Source organism: Cyrtonyx montezumae, unplaced genomic scaffold (genome assembly GCF_038088225.1).
Source record: "Cyrtonyx montezumae isolate F1298 unplaced genomic scaffold, pur_monq_1.0 scaffold_1, whole genome shotgun sequence".
Taxonomy (NCBI): Eukaryota; Metazoa; Chordata; class Aves; order Galliformes; family Odontophoridae; genus Cyrtonyx; species Cyrtonyx montezumae.
The window spans coordinates 1,703,993-1,717,693 of NW_027071825.1; the positions used below are offsets into that span (position 1 = coordinate 1,703,993).

At 44.2% G+C, this 13,701-nt stretch overlaps 1 protein-coding gene across 2 annotated transcripts in view; it reads right to left on the bottom strand.

The window, feature by feature from the left end:
• Positions 1–759: 759 nt before the first annotated feature.
• The window catches only part of CACHD1 (cache domain containing 1), an 82,176-nt gene continuing 69,234 nt past the window's right edge, over positions 760–13,701 (bottom strand). The window contains exons 17-27 of one of the 2 annotated variants that reach the window (XM_065737238.1): positions 12,584–12,706; positions 10,986–11,085; positions 10,739–10,855; positions 9,367–9,527; positions 8,621–8,707; positions 8,314–8,430; positions 7,292–7,443; positions 6,765–6,926; positions 6,042–6,119; positions 5,010–5,111; positions 760–2,415 (exon numbers count right to left, since the gene is read on the bottom strand). In XM_065737238.1, coding sequence (XP_065593310.1) covers positions 2,177–2,415; positions 5,010–5,111; positions 6,042–6,119; positions 6,765–6,926; positions 7,292–7,443; positions 8,314–8,430; positions 8,621–8,707; positions 9,367–9,527; positions 10,739–10,855; positions 10,986–11,085; positions 12,584–12,706 — 1,438 coding nt within the window. In that variant the 3' untranslated portion in view covers positions 760–2,176. Of the gene's footprint in view, positions 2,416–5,009; positions 5,112–6,041; positions 6,150–6,764; positions 6,927–7,291; positions 7,444–8,313; positions 8,431–8,620; positions 8,708–9,366; positions 9,528–10,738; positions 10,856–10,985; positions 11,086–12,583; positions 12,707–13,701 lie in introns of those variants that run through there. The other variant, XM_065737247.1, reaches the window with a different exon arrangement.

A 13,701-nucleotide genomic window follows, 5' to 3' on the forward strand; every position in this document is an offset into this window, starting at 1 on the left:
AGCACTGCAAGCAATTTCTGCCCAGCAAATAATTCCAACAACAATGGCATCTCTCCATTGAGACATTTAGTTAGAGCTGGAATTAATTATTTGTCTGTCACGACAGATGTGCTCCGCAATCTTATCTGGATTAAATTACAATCTTACCAGAGCTTCAATGAGAACACCTTCCTGAGTTCTGCACAACTACGATGAGGAAAATTCAACTGCTGTCTTCTCTTCACTCTTAAGAATTCCACTTCTTGGCCACGTGTGTTTCTGTTTGGTCAAGCAGGAACATCAACATAATGCATCTTCTTATAAAGGCAAACCTGAAAAAACACCATTTTGTGCGCTGCCCCATAGCCAGTGTTATTTTGGATACAAACTTAGAGATGGCAGCAAAGTGGAACCACAAACCATGAGAGGACATTCAGTTCAGCCCTCGGAAAACATAAAACGGCGCTGAGTACATTTCTACTGCTGTCCAGTCAGCAAAAGGAATCCCACAGCCCTTGTCACACAAACACAGCAGCGTGGCTGATCCAACACGGCTGAGTTTCGAGCAGCACACAAGCAACAATGAGCTGTGGGAGTTTGGAGGCTGAAGTGTTCACTCCCCGAGCAGTGACTGCCAGGCTACGAGGGACAGAGAGCTCTCAAACCCACAACAGTGCAATTCTAGGTACATTTTTAAAGACAGCTCCTAAAACAAGAGCAGCAGAAAATTAAAGGAGATTGAGACAGAATAATTTCCCTCTAGCCACGTATCCACAGAACTATACTTTATATACAGTTTATTTCACTAGAGATTTTAATTTTATACATAGTATAAAGGGGTATCCTGATATCACACATACAGTTATTTTACCGTACTGTTTAAGAACCAATTTTTTTTTTACATAATACAGTATTAAGTACCATATTAATTAAAACAAGTGATTTAAAAGAAACTACATATAAATGGATGTTTATCATACGCACAGTGCAAGAACGATTCCATATCACCGTAATCACAAAATGTGAATCTAAAACACAACGCTGTGATTTAAAACTAATTTATAACGACGCTGCACTGTGTTGCAGTCAGATTGATTAATCTTTGTTTGAATTACCAAGCAATGTTAAATTCCAGACAAACAGCAGCAGCTTATAATTACGATTTCAAACAGATCTCCTCCACAGTAGCCCAGGTTGCACAAAACACTGCTGTGTCCCTGCTGCTGATCCTGACCGTGTCCTAAGGAAACATTACAATGGCACAGATTTCGTTTGGAATTCTCTGGTGCTAAATACATCCTTTATTACTGCCATACAGGAAACCTTTCGGGGTGATCAGAGGGTTTAAGATGGAGAGTTTTGTGGGCAGAACTCGCAGAATTTTAGTAACAAAACACAGGATTTCTCCTCTGCAAATAGGAAGAAAATACTGCCGTGTAATTCGGGTTGTAAAATTAACAGAAAACAATTGTGGAAAGGAAAGCATTCGTAATGTAAACACGTCGGACACAACTTCTTCATTTTCCCTTTTGCAGAGTGGGGCAGTGGATGAATATCAGCTAATAAGAAACAGACGTCTTCCTCAGAAGAACTACTTCACCATCACAGAATATATGTGGTAGTTGTTGAAAACCGCTAACGTTTTCTCCCCTCCCTCCCCTCCCCTAGTTTCAAGTTCAATAAATAGTAGAAAAATAATCCTTTACTTAAAAATCTTGAGATGCACTGTCCCAGGTTCCACACAGCAATTGTGGGAGCGATGACCTTTCTAAGAGCAAAAAGCTGCAGAGAGCCCGACGTACCCCCCCGCTCCGTCTGGCACCTTTTTCAGCTGCACAGTTTTCTGCTCTTCCAGTTAAGGAAACCAAACCGTCTCTGGCTCTTCTAAGCTCTCCCTTCTCTTGGCTCAGCGTAACAGGGCTTCCAAAGCTTTGGCTGCTGTATAAACTCGCATCCCTGGTTTTGGAGGTCTAACATGCCTCCTGTTCCATTTTATTAAATGTTATGGCAGGTCCATTCGTCAAGCACATTTCCCTGCCATTTCTGAGCCAACCTTACATTTATGAGAACGTAAAGCTCTTATGCCTAAGAGTTTACTCAGGAAGTTTGCTCTGTTGTTCCTGGTACGAAGCGCAGAAACAAAGGCGCCCATTGCTGCACGGATCATGGTTCACAAGGTTTGCTTTTGTGTCGGTCATTAGCACTCTGCATCCACAGTGTGTACGGTGACTGCAGCCTGTAAGTGGTGGCTGTGGTGAAGGGTGGGGTGGTGCAACCGGTAGTGGTGAAACTTGTGGCTCAACAGGGCCGCAGTCTGGGGTGGTGTGTCCAGGTCTAAGTCTTCGTCGTGGTTTCCAACATCAACGCCAGCTGACAGCGGGTCGTTATTGCACGGGGGATTTTCGCTGTCTTCCTGAGGACTCATAGTGCTGTAGCCTACAAAACAAAACAGAGGAGCTAAGAATTAAAAGCCAGACTAAGAGAGGTCAGCATCCACAGGGCTGACTGCCACACCCTGCTGCAGTCAGACACAGCTGGCACTCTGCAGAGAATAAACAAGTACTGCTTCAGCTGAGAGAAAAGGAAAAATGGACCAGTCTGTACTGTCCATCTTTGCTTATGAACTTTGGGATCTGTAGGACACACAGCAGCAAAACCATTCAACAGTTGGTTATGGAAGAATTGCTGGCATTAACGTTAGAAACAGAACATACCAGTAGGGTTACTCTTCTGGGAGTTCTGTTGGGAGTGGTACCTTCAATAAATGAGGGCAGTGAGACACTGGAACAGGCTGCCCGGTGAGGCTGTGGATGCCTCCTGCCCTGGAAGCATCCAAGGCCAGGCTGGATGGGGCTGTGGGCAGCCTGATCTAGAGGGACGTGTCCCTGCCTGTAGTGGGATCTTAAAGGCCCCTTACAACCCAAACCATTCTATGATCCTGTATGACTTGAGTTTTTGTCTGTCTGCAAAATCAAGTGGGCCTCGCTACCTCTGTTCCTATCCAACCCTTCCTTCCTAGCAGGGACCACTGGCTAGTGCCTGGAGGTAACAAAGCTCTTTCACATTATCTTGATGTATTATATACGATCACAACGTCATATTCTTAAAAGGAAAGGAACATTTTTCACCTGTTAGGGTCAACTCACAAAAAATGCAGCATGTGTTTGCAGTGCTGGTCAGCTTTCTGTACAGTTAAAGTAATGTACTGAATCCACACGGAAGCATTTTGTGCTGTTCCATTAAACCCAACAGCACTGACTCTTCCAGTTAGGCATGCACACAGCACAGTTCACAGCAGGCTCTCCCTTGGCTAAAATAACTGCTACTGAAGGCTGAGAGGTTGAAGAAAACCAGATGAGCCATCTTTGTGCACAATGAAACACTGCATTCATGGGGTTATCCTAAGGAAATTATGTCACCTGAAAGTTAGCTAACAGCTAACTGTTGCAAGACAAGATTGTGCTTTCTCAGTGAGAAAGTCATCTCCTAACAGGCCCCTTCCCCGTTTTCTGTCCCTTTCTTTTGAAGCAGGTGCTCATAGTTACTCTGAGATTTGATTTAACACTGAAACCAGCTGCTACTGCTCAGAATCACTTTGATCACTTTGCAGTGTCCTAAACAAAAACACCTGAGTATTTCTGAGCATGGAAATGCAGCAAAAGTTTAAAGGAATAAAGGTATTTCTTTAATTAGAATAATAATCCTTCTAAGAAAACCTTGGTTAAGAGCTGAAAAACCCTTAGTGCTTCTGAGCATCTCTGTTTTTCAGGCTTTCAGCTTAAGACACCTAGACAAAGTGTTAGAAATATCAGGCCAAGTACCCTCAGCTGGTTCTCTCTATGGTCTGAGTTACGGTTTCCAGTTGGCAGAGGGGAACAGGGGAAGGAGAACTGACAGCCCTCCGAAGAAGATGGGAGTTACAGAGGCTAAAAAATAGAAGTGTACAGGTATACAGTAACCCTGCTACTGCTAGGTTAGTTAACTAGGAAGATGGCAAGGATTTGCTATAAGAAACAGTGCAAAGGAGGTATTAATCAAGCAAATCTGTCTCAGCACAGGTAATCTGACCCCAAATCCATGATAATGCCTCCTAGAGCAGGATTGTCCCTCAGACATCTGTTCACTCACATCCCAAGGTTTTGGCCTTGAGATTTCCTGTCCCCCAGGAATTCCATTAGTGCAACCACTGTCTTATTAGTAGAACAAATCTTCTATAAAGTGGATGCTCACTACGACATGCTATTGTCTGTGGCAGACTGCCTAATCTAACCCTCTAAGTCCTCCTTGTGAGACAACAGCATGACATGTTTCTAACTGCTTTAAAGACTTCAGTAATCTCAAGGCATGAGAGGTCAACCAAAGTTCTTGGAATCTAGATATTATGCATGGTGGAGCAAAGAAATGCACAAGGCTGAACACCTTTCACTGCTACACGTGTACACAGTTCATGTTGATTATTATTTGTTTTGTCCCATAATGATGCCTTCTGTGGTGACAGTATTGGTTGAATGTGGAGGAGAAAGGCTAAGGAGGGACAGAACCTCTAATCCACTCTTACTTTACCCTAGCAAGCATCCAGCACGTTGGTAGAAGTTTATGAAAGACAAGCATGTTCCACCAAAGAGAAAGAGCAGAAGAGACGCTGACTTGATTGCGAGTGATTTGCTTTCTCTCACTGCGTAGGACAAGTCCATTATCTCAGCTGAAGATCTAAATTGTTCGGGTTGGCAGTGGAAAACCAGTATGGTAAATATAGTAACATTTCTGTCTGTCTGAATTCTGGTCACCACGTGAAGCTGGCAGATCCCAAGAATCAGATATGGGCAGGATGGCATTTAGCTGCTTTTAAACTCCTGCTCCTTCGCTGGACAAGATCATCTGCTGGAGGATGTCAAAACTGCCTAACTGTGAAGCAATAATGTGCAAAGGTGGTTGTTTGGCTTTTTCTTGCAGCCTTATCTGCAACACGTCAGACCCCTGAGTAAGCACAATCATTAAGCCGTGATCAGGATGGTGATTCAGAATCTTACCGTGGTCGCTCTCCGTTCCTGATCGACCCCAGTACCGGCGTCGGCGCTCTGGGCTGTGGGCATGCCGCTCTATTACTGCTGCTATGAAGCGGGTGTTACTGACTGGGGCAGAAAAAGAAACAGAACTGGTTTAAAAGAATGTGCTTTCACTAAATTTTATCTGTGGGACACATCAGGCACAGTGAAACAGGCTTTCTGCAAACCAGCTGCTCAATACTACTATTTTGAGACTGTCGAGTGACAGAGGAGTGGGAGTAAAGAGGTTGTATCCAAATACAGAATAGATCAAGATTCATTCAAACTCATTCACTTGAAATAAGCAATTTAGAGAAGGAACCACAGCAGCACCGCAAGCCCACTCAAACTGGAACTAACGAGGGCTTAGAGAAGCAGTAGATGAAAGCCACCAAACTCAGATATACTTTTTCTTCATCTGTAAGCACTGACATCGTTTAGGGCCTTGGGAGCTGTTTTAGCTCTCTCTCAGTGAGGGATCAGAGCCAGGGACCTGGTCTGAATCCAGAGCTCTCCCTGAGTTCTGGTGCACCTTTGTCATTTTGCAGTACAGCAGCATTACATGCAAAGTGCCATTTTCACTGAGTGGCAAATGAGAATGAGCATCCTAAATCAAAGCAAGATAGATTTACTGACACATTTGTTGAAGACTTGTCCTCTCCTTTCCAAGGCTGAACAAAGGTAGCAGCTTTGCATACCCTGTATTGTCACAGTTGTGATTTCTAAGCTGTGGCTCAGCTGCTGCTGGAAATGGTCACGACAGGGAACATAAGAGACAAACTTGCTCCACACAGATTAGAGTTCTTATTAAAAATAAGAAACATAATTCTAAAAACAAGAAACGTAGATGAGACCAAAAGTGCACTTGAAGTTACAGTTTAAGTTAAAACATAGTAAAGCCATTTTCTACTGCTCATCAGCACAGCACTTCCTCATATACATGTTTTTAATTCTAGCTTATTAAGAAAACAAATAGCTCATTTAATCTAACATTTTTTACAGTGAGGTGGTACTTACTGATTCCTCTGTCTTCATGGCTGTCATCGTCTCTCTCATCCCTATCGTTTTCCAGGTTCGACATACGCACTGACATTTCTACACACCATTACAAACAGAAAAATGCAACTGTTAAGAGAAAAATTTTGGATCAACTTACTAATGGCTGTCACCCCGGTAACATGGTGGAAGCACTTTGCATTACTGTGCAGTCTGAGCTTTGTTTCCAAGAAAGAGGGGGCACAGGGATATCTTTCCATATCGGTGAGCCCACAAACAGCACACTGAACAGAAGCAGGGACACGAGTGAGGAACAGGCACGTTGCAAACAACCCAAGCAGAAGGGGTGTGAGAAATGTTCTCCCCAGATCACACCACCCCTGTGCAGAAACGAACGTATATAACCAGTGTGTTATGACGAGGCTCACAGAGCTGTGAACTTGGGCTTATCGTTTCAGCTCTGGAAAAACTGTAAGTTCAGCTTCCTGTCAGGAAATGCTACTGGGTTCCTTGGACACTCTCCTCCTCAGGCAGCATGTCAGACTGCACCCAGAAGAGGGCAGCAATACACAAGCACCCGTATGAGGACAGATTCTCACTTTTACAGAGGCTGGCAAGAGAGAAATAAGAGGGAGAAGCACGGGGGAGAGAGAAACAAAACCAAGGAAGGAGGTGGCTTGTTGTGTTTTTCCTGTGGTTTTAACCCCCACGTACTACTCCCTCTCTCAGTATTTATCAGCTCACCCTGTGCTGCCAAAGGTGACATGTGCTGGTGACTCCTGCGATGTATCTGGTGGCGATAGGCGTACACGGCTAGGACGAGCACCATGATGCAGCCCATGATGCCTCCAGCCACTGGGCCGACCGGTGCGCTTTTAATCATGTTCAGAGTGATGACTTCATCTCCTAAATCGAAAAAGGGACAAAAAGGGGGAAAAAAAAACCCAACATAAATGCTATGGAAAGAATGCGGAAAGGTTTAAGGCTTTCAAAGTGTGAAATTGCACACACAGGAGAGCACCCTTCAAACAGGAGAAGAAATCTGGAGAGAGCACATCTGAAGCTTACAGACGTGCACAGTATATTCAGCTCCTTGTCAAGACCCAAAAAGATCACAGGCAGGACAGTCCTGATGCCACTTAGTTTTCAACTCCTTTATGTGCTACTTTACGCTCATTTACCACTAGCATAGAAGACAAACTTGAAGCGTGGTCTGACACTGAAAGCATACAAAGAGTTAATGTAGCATCTGTTCAGAACAGCGGAGTTACCTATTGCTCCCAAGTCATCCACATATGGGCTCTTGGCTCCCACGATGCCACCGAAGCACTCCTTCTGAGGGGCACAGTAGGACTTATCCAGATGGGTCTTCCCATCGCTGTCTACCATACACCACTCACAGTCCAACACACCAAAGCAATCCCTGGAAATTAAAACCAGAAGACCACCACGTTCACTGTCAAGTCTGGAACTTCTCACTTCAACATAGCTCAGACTATTTTAGAATCGAGAGATAAATGGAGGCCAAAATCATCTAAAAACATGTGCACTGTTTGGCCACAAAAACGTAGCAGTGAAACGCTCAGGTAGCACAAGGTATATATACAGGGGACCTGCATCTTGAGCTCACATTTCCAAGCCTGTTTGCTTTCATTTTCATCCTCCCTCACACTGAGTAAAGACAGAACTTCCTTTTTAACTCCTCCAGTATGACATCTCAGCATAGTAAAGCCTGGCTACGGTTCCACCCCTTTTCTGCAATCCTCTGCAAGATGTAGGATGGGATTTGGAAGCCTGGTCAGAGCACAATGTGTTCTAGCAATCTCAGCTCCCTAGAGACCACTCTTAGCTAACAACAAATACATAGGCCCTCAAGCTTCTCCACATAATGCCAGGAGTAGAAGAGAAAAGCAGGAAGCTGACAGGGCAGCTAACATCTCCTGTGTGCTTTAAGGTTACCCCTGTTAAAGTAGTGTCTCATTTCTCTAAGCACTTTGTCCCTCAAAAGGCAGACAAATGTGGCAGTGCTGTCCGAGAAGCGTGACTGGAAACCATTTGTTTGCTATTACTGGTGCTGTGTGGCTCAGCGATGCTGAGATCTTATGTTTCTGAACTGCAGCATGATGCTATCGTTGGTGTGTGCTGTATTATCTCATCCTGGCATCGCGTTTCCTTTTTTGTCCCTTCTTTTTCTGCTTGAACCGTGTAAGGAGGAGCTGTTTGCACTTTAAGGAACAACATGAATTATTTCAGGAACACCGTATATCCTCGGGGAGGGAGAAGTGCACTTTACCCGCTCTCTGTTCTCTGATTGCACTGAGTGTTAATGCACTGAGGGAGTGCATCCTGGAGGCTGGGATCGATTGCTGTGAAAGTCATTGGCTCCTGATGAACTTCACAACTAGGATTCCTACGGTGGGCAAAAGGCAAAGCCTTGTGTTAGAAGTTGCAGTCAAGTAATGAAAAGCATATCACCTTTACCCATTACATATCACGAGATTAATTATCCCGAATAATACTGTCTATTTATCCTGTACTGCTTGCTGCTTAGCACGAACACTTTATTCCCTTAACTTCTGTTGCAGTCTGTTTGCTCCCACCTGCTCTCAGCGTTCGTGAGGTTGCCGGTGCATTCGTTTACCTCCAGAGGGCACTCGCATGGGCACTCGCATTCATTCTGCTCCATTCTTGAGAAAAAGAAAACACAGAAACAACGCATCAGACATCGCTCCAGTCTTCACCCCACAGGGCAGCTGCACAAGGGCAGTTCACCACGGAGAAAGCTGCTCGGTATCCTTTCTCATACTCCCAGGAATGCAGGGATTGCTCCTGCTCTGCGCAGGGGCTGAGGACAGTGCATTAACTGAGCCTCCTCCATCAGTTACCCACCCACTGAAACTGAAAAAGCAGACAGCCCCGGGCAAGTCTGAGAGCCAGATGTAAGGATCCTTCTTTCCAGTGGAACAAACATATGGTGTAGCCAAAATCTCCTGCAGTCGCTGGGACCCCCACGATGAAAAACTACACGTCAACTCACATAAAATTGTGGGTATTAATATGCCAGAACAAAGGGCCTGATCCACAGCTAACTCCCCCTGACAAACTAAATCAGTCGTGGTCTTAAACCTTATCCACACGTGACATATGAACACATCAAGAGTAAACTACCCTTAATATAGTGACAATACAGATTAAAGGACTAGAGGAATGCTAAACCACCGTGTCCCTTACAGACAGCACGGGTACATTTTGTTTTCACTTCAGTTTCGCACTCCCTGTTTTCACTTAGCATATAAAATAAACAGCTTCTAAGAACCACATTATAAAAGGCAGATGTCCAGCTGACCTGTGGCAGTTGAGGCAGAGCCTGTCCACCATGCTGCAGGCACAGAAAGCCAGTGAATCGCAGGTCTCGTTGACGATGCCCACGAAGGCATTGGTGCCCGGTATTCTTGTCAGCCTGTACTTGGAGCAGTGGCTGCCATGCACGAGGTTTGTCAGATCTCCCTGAGGAAAAAGAAGCTGTTGGCAATGGGGCAGCAAGAAACCCGGTCCTTAGGGAGCTTTCATTTTTCCCCTTTCTGAAACATGCAGAGCTGAGGGAGCACAAACGTACAGAGATTTGCCTTTAGAAATTAGAGGCTTATAAGACTGTTTATCAACCTGTTGAGTTTTGCTCATCTTCCAGGCTACTACTGGGTGGAAGGATTTTGCTCAGGATGGAGAAAACACACTTAGTTTGTACCCATCAGGCGACGCAGCAGCAGGGCCAGGTCTGACACCCCGAGAACAGCAGGCTGCATCTCCCTCAGTGCTCACCCCCCTCCCCACTGCACCAGCTCTCCATGACCTCAGCTCTGACACTGAGGCACCGCTACGACTTGCTGAAATCTTCCTGGCACACGCACCATAAAAATACACCACAGCATTGTACAGCTGTGATCTATTTGGTAGGCCAACTCCCTCCTGATCCCGACCTGCACAGCACAGTCTTAAAGGTTTGCTCTGCCCCATACAGCTTCCTTCAGAGTAATACGCTTTCTACTTTGCTTTTCAAATGTGGGGGAAGCGTTTAAGTCTACCTGACATAAATCAATGTATTCTGACATAATTCTCAAATATTTTTGACACCCATTTCCCACTTTCTCATTAATCACTGAAAAGTATTATTTAAAGAGCAGCTTCTCCCACAGAGCTTTTCACTAATTCCACAGTGATCCCGCAGGGTGGATTTGTGGCACTGCAGTCAGCATTCACCATACAGTGAGAGATGACAGCCCCTGCCTTGGACCTCTAAGCGCGGCTGAGCACAAGAGGAATCCACACCTCCAGTCTGCAGTCTGATAAGTGATATTCTGAAAATGCTCACGCACATTTCATCAGTAAATGCATCTGCTTACTTGCCTAACAAGCCTCTCCCATTTTTGTGATGCTGGACTAGGCTTTGCAGACAACAACCACAGCTGCCCATCCATAATCCCTGGTGTGTCAACTGACTTCTCAAGCGAGAACTATTTGTGCAGTTCGGATCACTGATTTCATGTTTGGAAGAGGGTGAACAGAGGCCAACCCACACGGAAGGCTGCCCCAGACTCATGTCTGCTGATCCTGGCAAGGGTTCCTGTTACCACCGAAAGAAACCCAACCCAACCAAAGTACATTCAAAAGCAAAATAATAATTAAAAAACAAAACAGAACAAAGAAATCAACGCACTTACCACTAGGCTGGTGTTAAATTTATAAAACCGCTGTACTGTTCTGTCACTGAAGCTGTTGCAGAGGTTTTTCTTGACAAAATTTGGGTGGTTAAGAATGTCGTTTGCTACCAAGGGCTCCTAAGTGGAAAAAAAAAACAACACAGGATTTTATGTCTTTCTGATTAGGCACAAACAGCAACTTCCCTGCAGTCCTTCCCACCCCGGAAGCTGAAGAGGTAAGAACAGACTAAGGAAAAAGAAGTCAGACCTTGTGTGTAATGTGCTGCTGCTCTACTGGTGCGTGTCCTTTGGGATCGATGAGTGTCGGGTGTGCCACGAGGTACCCTCTGTCCTCCATGATAAAGCACCTGCCCATGACAAAAAGAGCAAACAGCCTCCCTTTAGACTTCCTTACTAACCAAAGAGTGGCTTCACAGTCATTAAATGACCTTCCACCTCAGAGAAGTCACTTGGGCATCATTCACAGCCTCCCCTACTGTTTCTTTCCCTTTCCAGCAATTCCCATCAGCTTCCCCAGGGAGGAGGTTACTGTGGCCACTCAACACTACCCAAGGTCTACAACGGAGTCAGGAAAACATTTTAGAGTTTTGTTTCTTTTTTTTTTTTCCTTCTGTACTCCACCAGACTTTTGGGGATTTGCATTAGAAACCCATGTTGTGGATGTTAAATCTCCTGTTCCCATTTAATGTTTTCAAGATATTGAAGAAAACAGGAGAGCTAACAGGTATGTGACTAGAACAAAGGAGAGAAAAGCTTTGCAGAGATCCATTTAAAAACAAACAAATTCCTGCCAAGGAGTTGGGACTGATGTCTCTTGATATCTGTAAGTATTTATGGAAAGGCTCTAAGCATTAGCTCCAGCTTCTATATTATATTATATTATATAAAATGCATACTACAGTATGCTTGAAAATTCCAACTTAGGGAATGTAGACCAGAGTAAAGTATCTGACTCTTTTATTATTAACAGCTTTGAACTGGAGAGGGAAAAAAATAAAAAAAGGAATGCCAAACCAGAAATCCTGATACGCTTTTTAAACACAATAAGATATACAAAAAACATCCAAACCAGAAAAGAACCAGGAGGATGACAGAAAACCACTTCCCTTCTCAAATTTCAAGTTTAAAAACAAAGAAACAACAACAATGCCCAAACCATGTTATCACATTACTCCAGATCCAAACTAGAGTCTCTCCCTATCCACATGATTTTTCAAAGGACAAGGAAAAAGGAACAATTACATTCACACAGGTCAAACTAAAATTAGCTGCTCCAGATGAAACTGAGCCTCTTGCAATGAGAGCTGTGCTAGGTAGTTTTTAAGAATACTGAATAGTATATTTTAATTATAATTGTTAAAATAAATAGAGCTAGACTTATCATTACTACGTGTGAATACTGACTGCCCACAGTAACGAGGTAGGTCATTGTCTCCAAAACGAGTCATCTAGGGCAGACCCAAATGAAAACAAACAGAAGAGAACAGAAATGTGTTCACTCAAAAAAGCTGGGGTTTTTGTTTATTTTTTACTTTCTTTTTTTTTACCCAAGGTTTCAGTGAAACCTAAATATAATCAGTGGAAATCAGTTATCTTCCTTTTTGCATTACTGACAACTGTTCTCTTAGCTCATGATCTTAGCTTGATCTAGAGCAACAAAAAGGCCACAATCTCCAGGAGAAGAACAAGCACAAGTTCTAGTGCAGATTAGAAAACAGACATTGAATGTAACAGAATCCCACAGTCAGACAGGATGGAAAGTACCAATGGATTGATTACTGGATCCAACAAAAACAAAACAGAATAGGACAGGGAAGATGTATTAACAGGAAGAAAAGGCTTAACCTGATTTTGTTTCCTCCGTCCTGGTTACAGACTGGTAGCAGGTCCATGAGAACTTTGTAGAAGTACCGCAGGGTGAAGTCAATGCCCATCACAGCCACCGAATGTCCTGAAGACATCTGTGCACTGCAGAACAAGGGGAAAAAAAGCATGTGAATGACAACTCCATACCTACATACTGAAGCTCAGTTCACTCTGAGTGAGCAGGTACAGTAACTGTAAATAAAGAGAACAATCTCTTAACAGATCTTAGTTATTTGCTGCAAATTCTGAAGTCTCTCTGTGGTCAGAACTTTAAATACACAACCAGCACATGCCAGCAGCAGGGGACAGCCCAGCAGCTCAGCCCTTCTCCCTCGGCACCTCCACTTGTACACCACCCACCACAGCCATGCCCACACTGCCTGCCTGCTGATCCAGCCTGTGTCTGCTCAGCTGTTAGTGCAGTAAGCCTGAGTCCCTTTCCATGGATTTCAGTTCTTAAGCATTACCAGCACTCTTTCCACAGACATCTATAAAGAGGACAGAAGAACAAAGTAATAAGAGTCTTCTTTTTCCTACTGCCTTTCCAACCTTACAGGATCCATCCATCATCATCCATCAATCCTTACAGGATCCACAGCCCATTCTCCACTGCTCAGGGAGGAACAATACTTTGTTTTCTAAATGAAGTAGTCAACACACACCAATAAATCAGTTTAAATCCAACCACCACGCATTTTCCACCTACAGCTTTCCCCCATCACATTTTGATTCAGTATTTTCCCTCCACTGTAGGGCAACTACAGGACAAACATTTAGGGGCAGTACAGAACCTGAAGTCTCTGTGGATGCCTCTGTGAATGTTTACAGGCAACAGCAGCAAGAGCTGCTGTGCAACACAGTATCTTGCCCACATGGAAAATGTGCTCGTGTGCCTATTTCTACCAGCTCAGGAATACACACAGTTGCCTTAGCAACTGATACTTCAAAGCCTCCAAGACAGTCTCAGGCTGATGCATGGAAGTATATTTTCTTATAGCTCTATAATGGTAAAGAAGTGCTACTTTTGCTCAGTTGCATCTTTTTAGTGTTCCTCACCATCACTGCAGCGATGGCAGGAGCTCTCCTGGAATAAACAG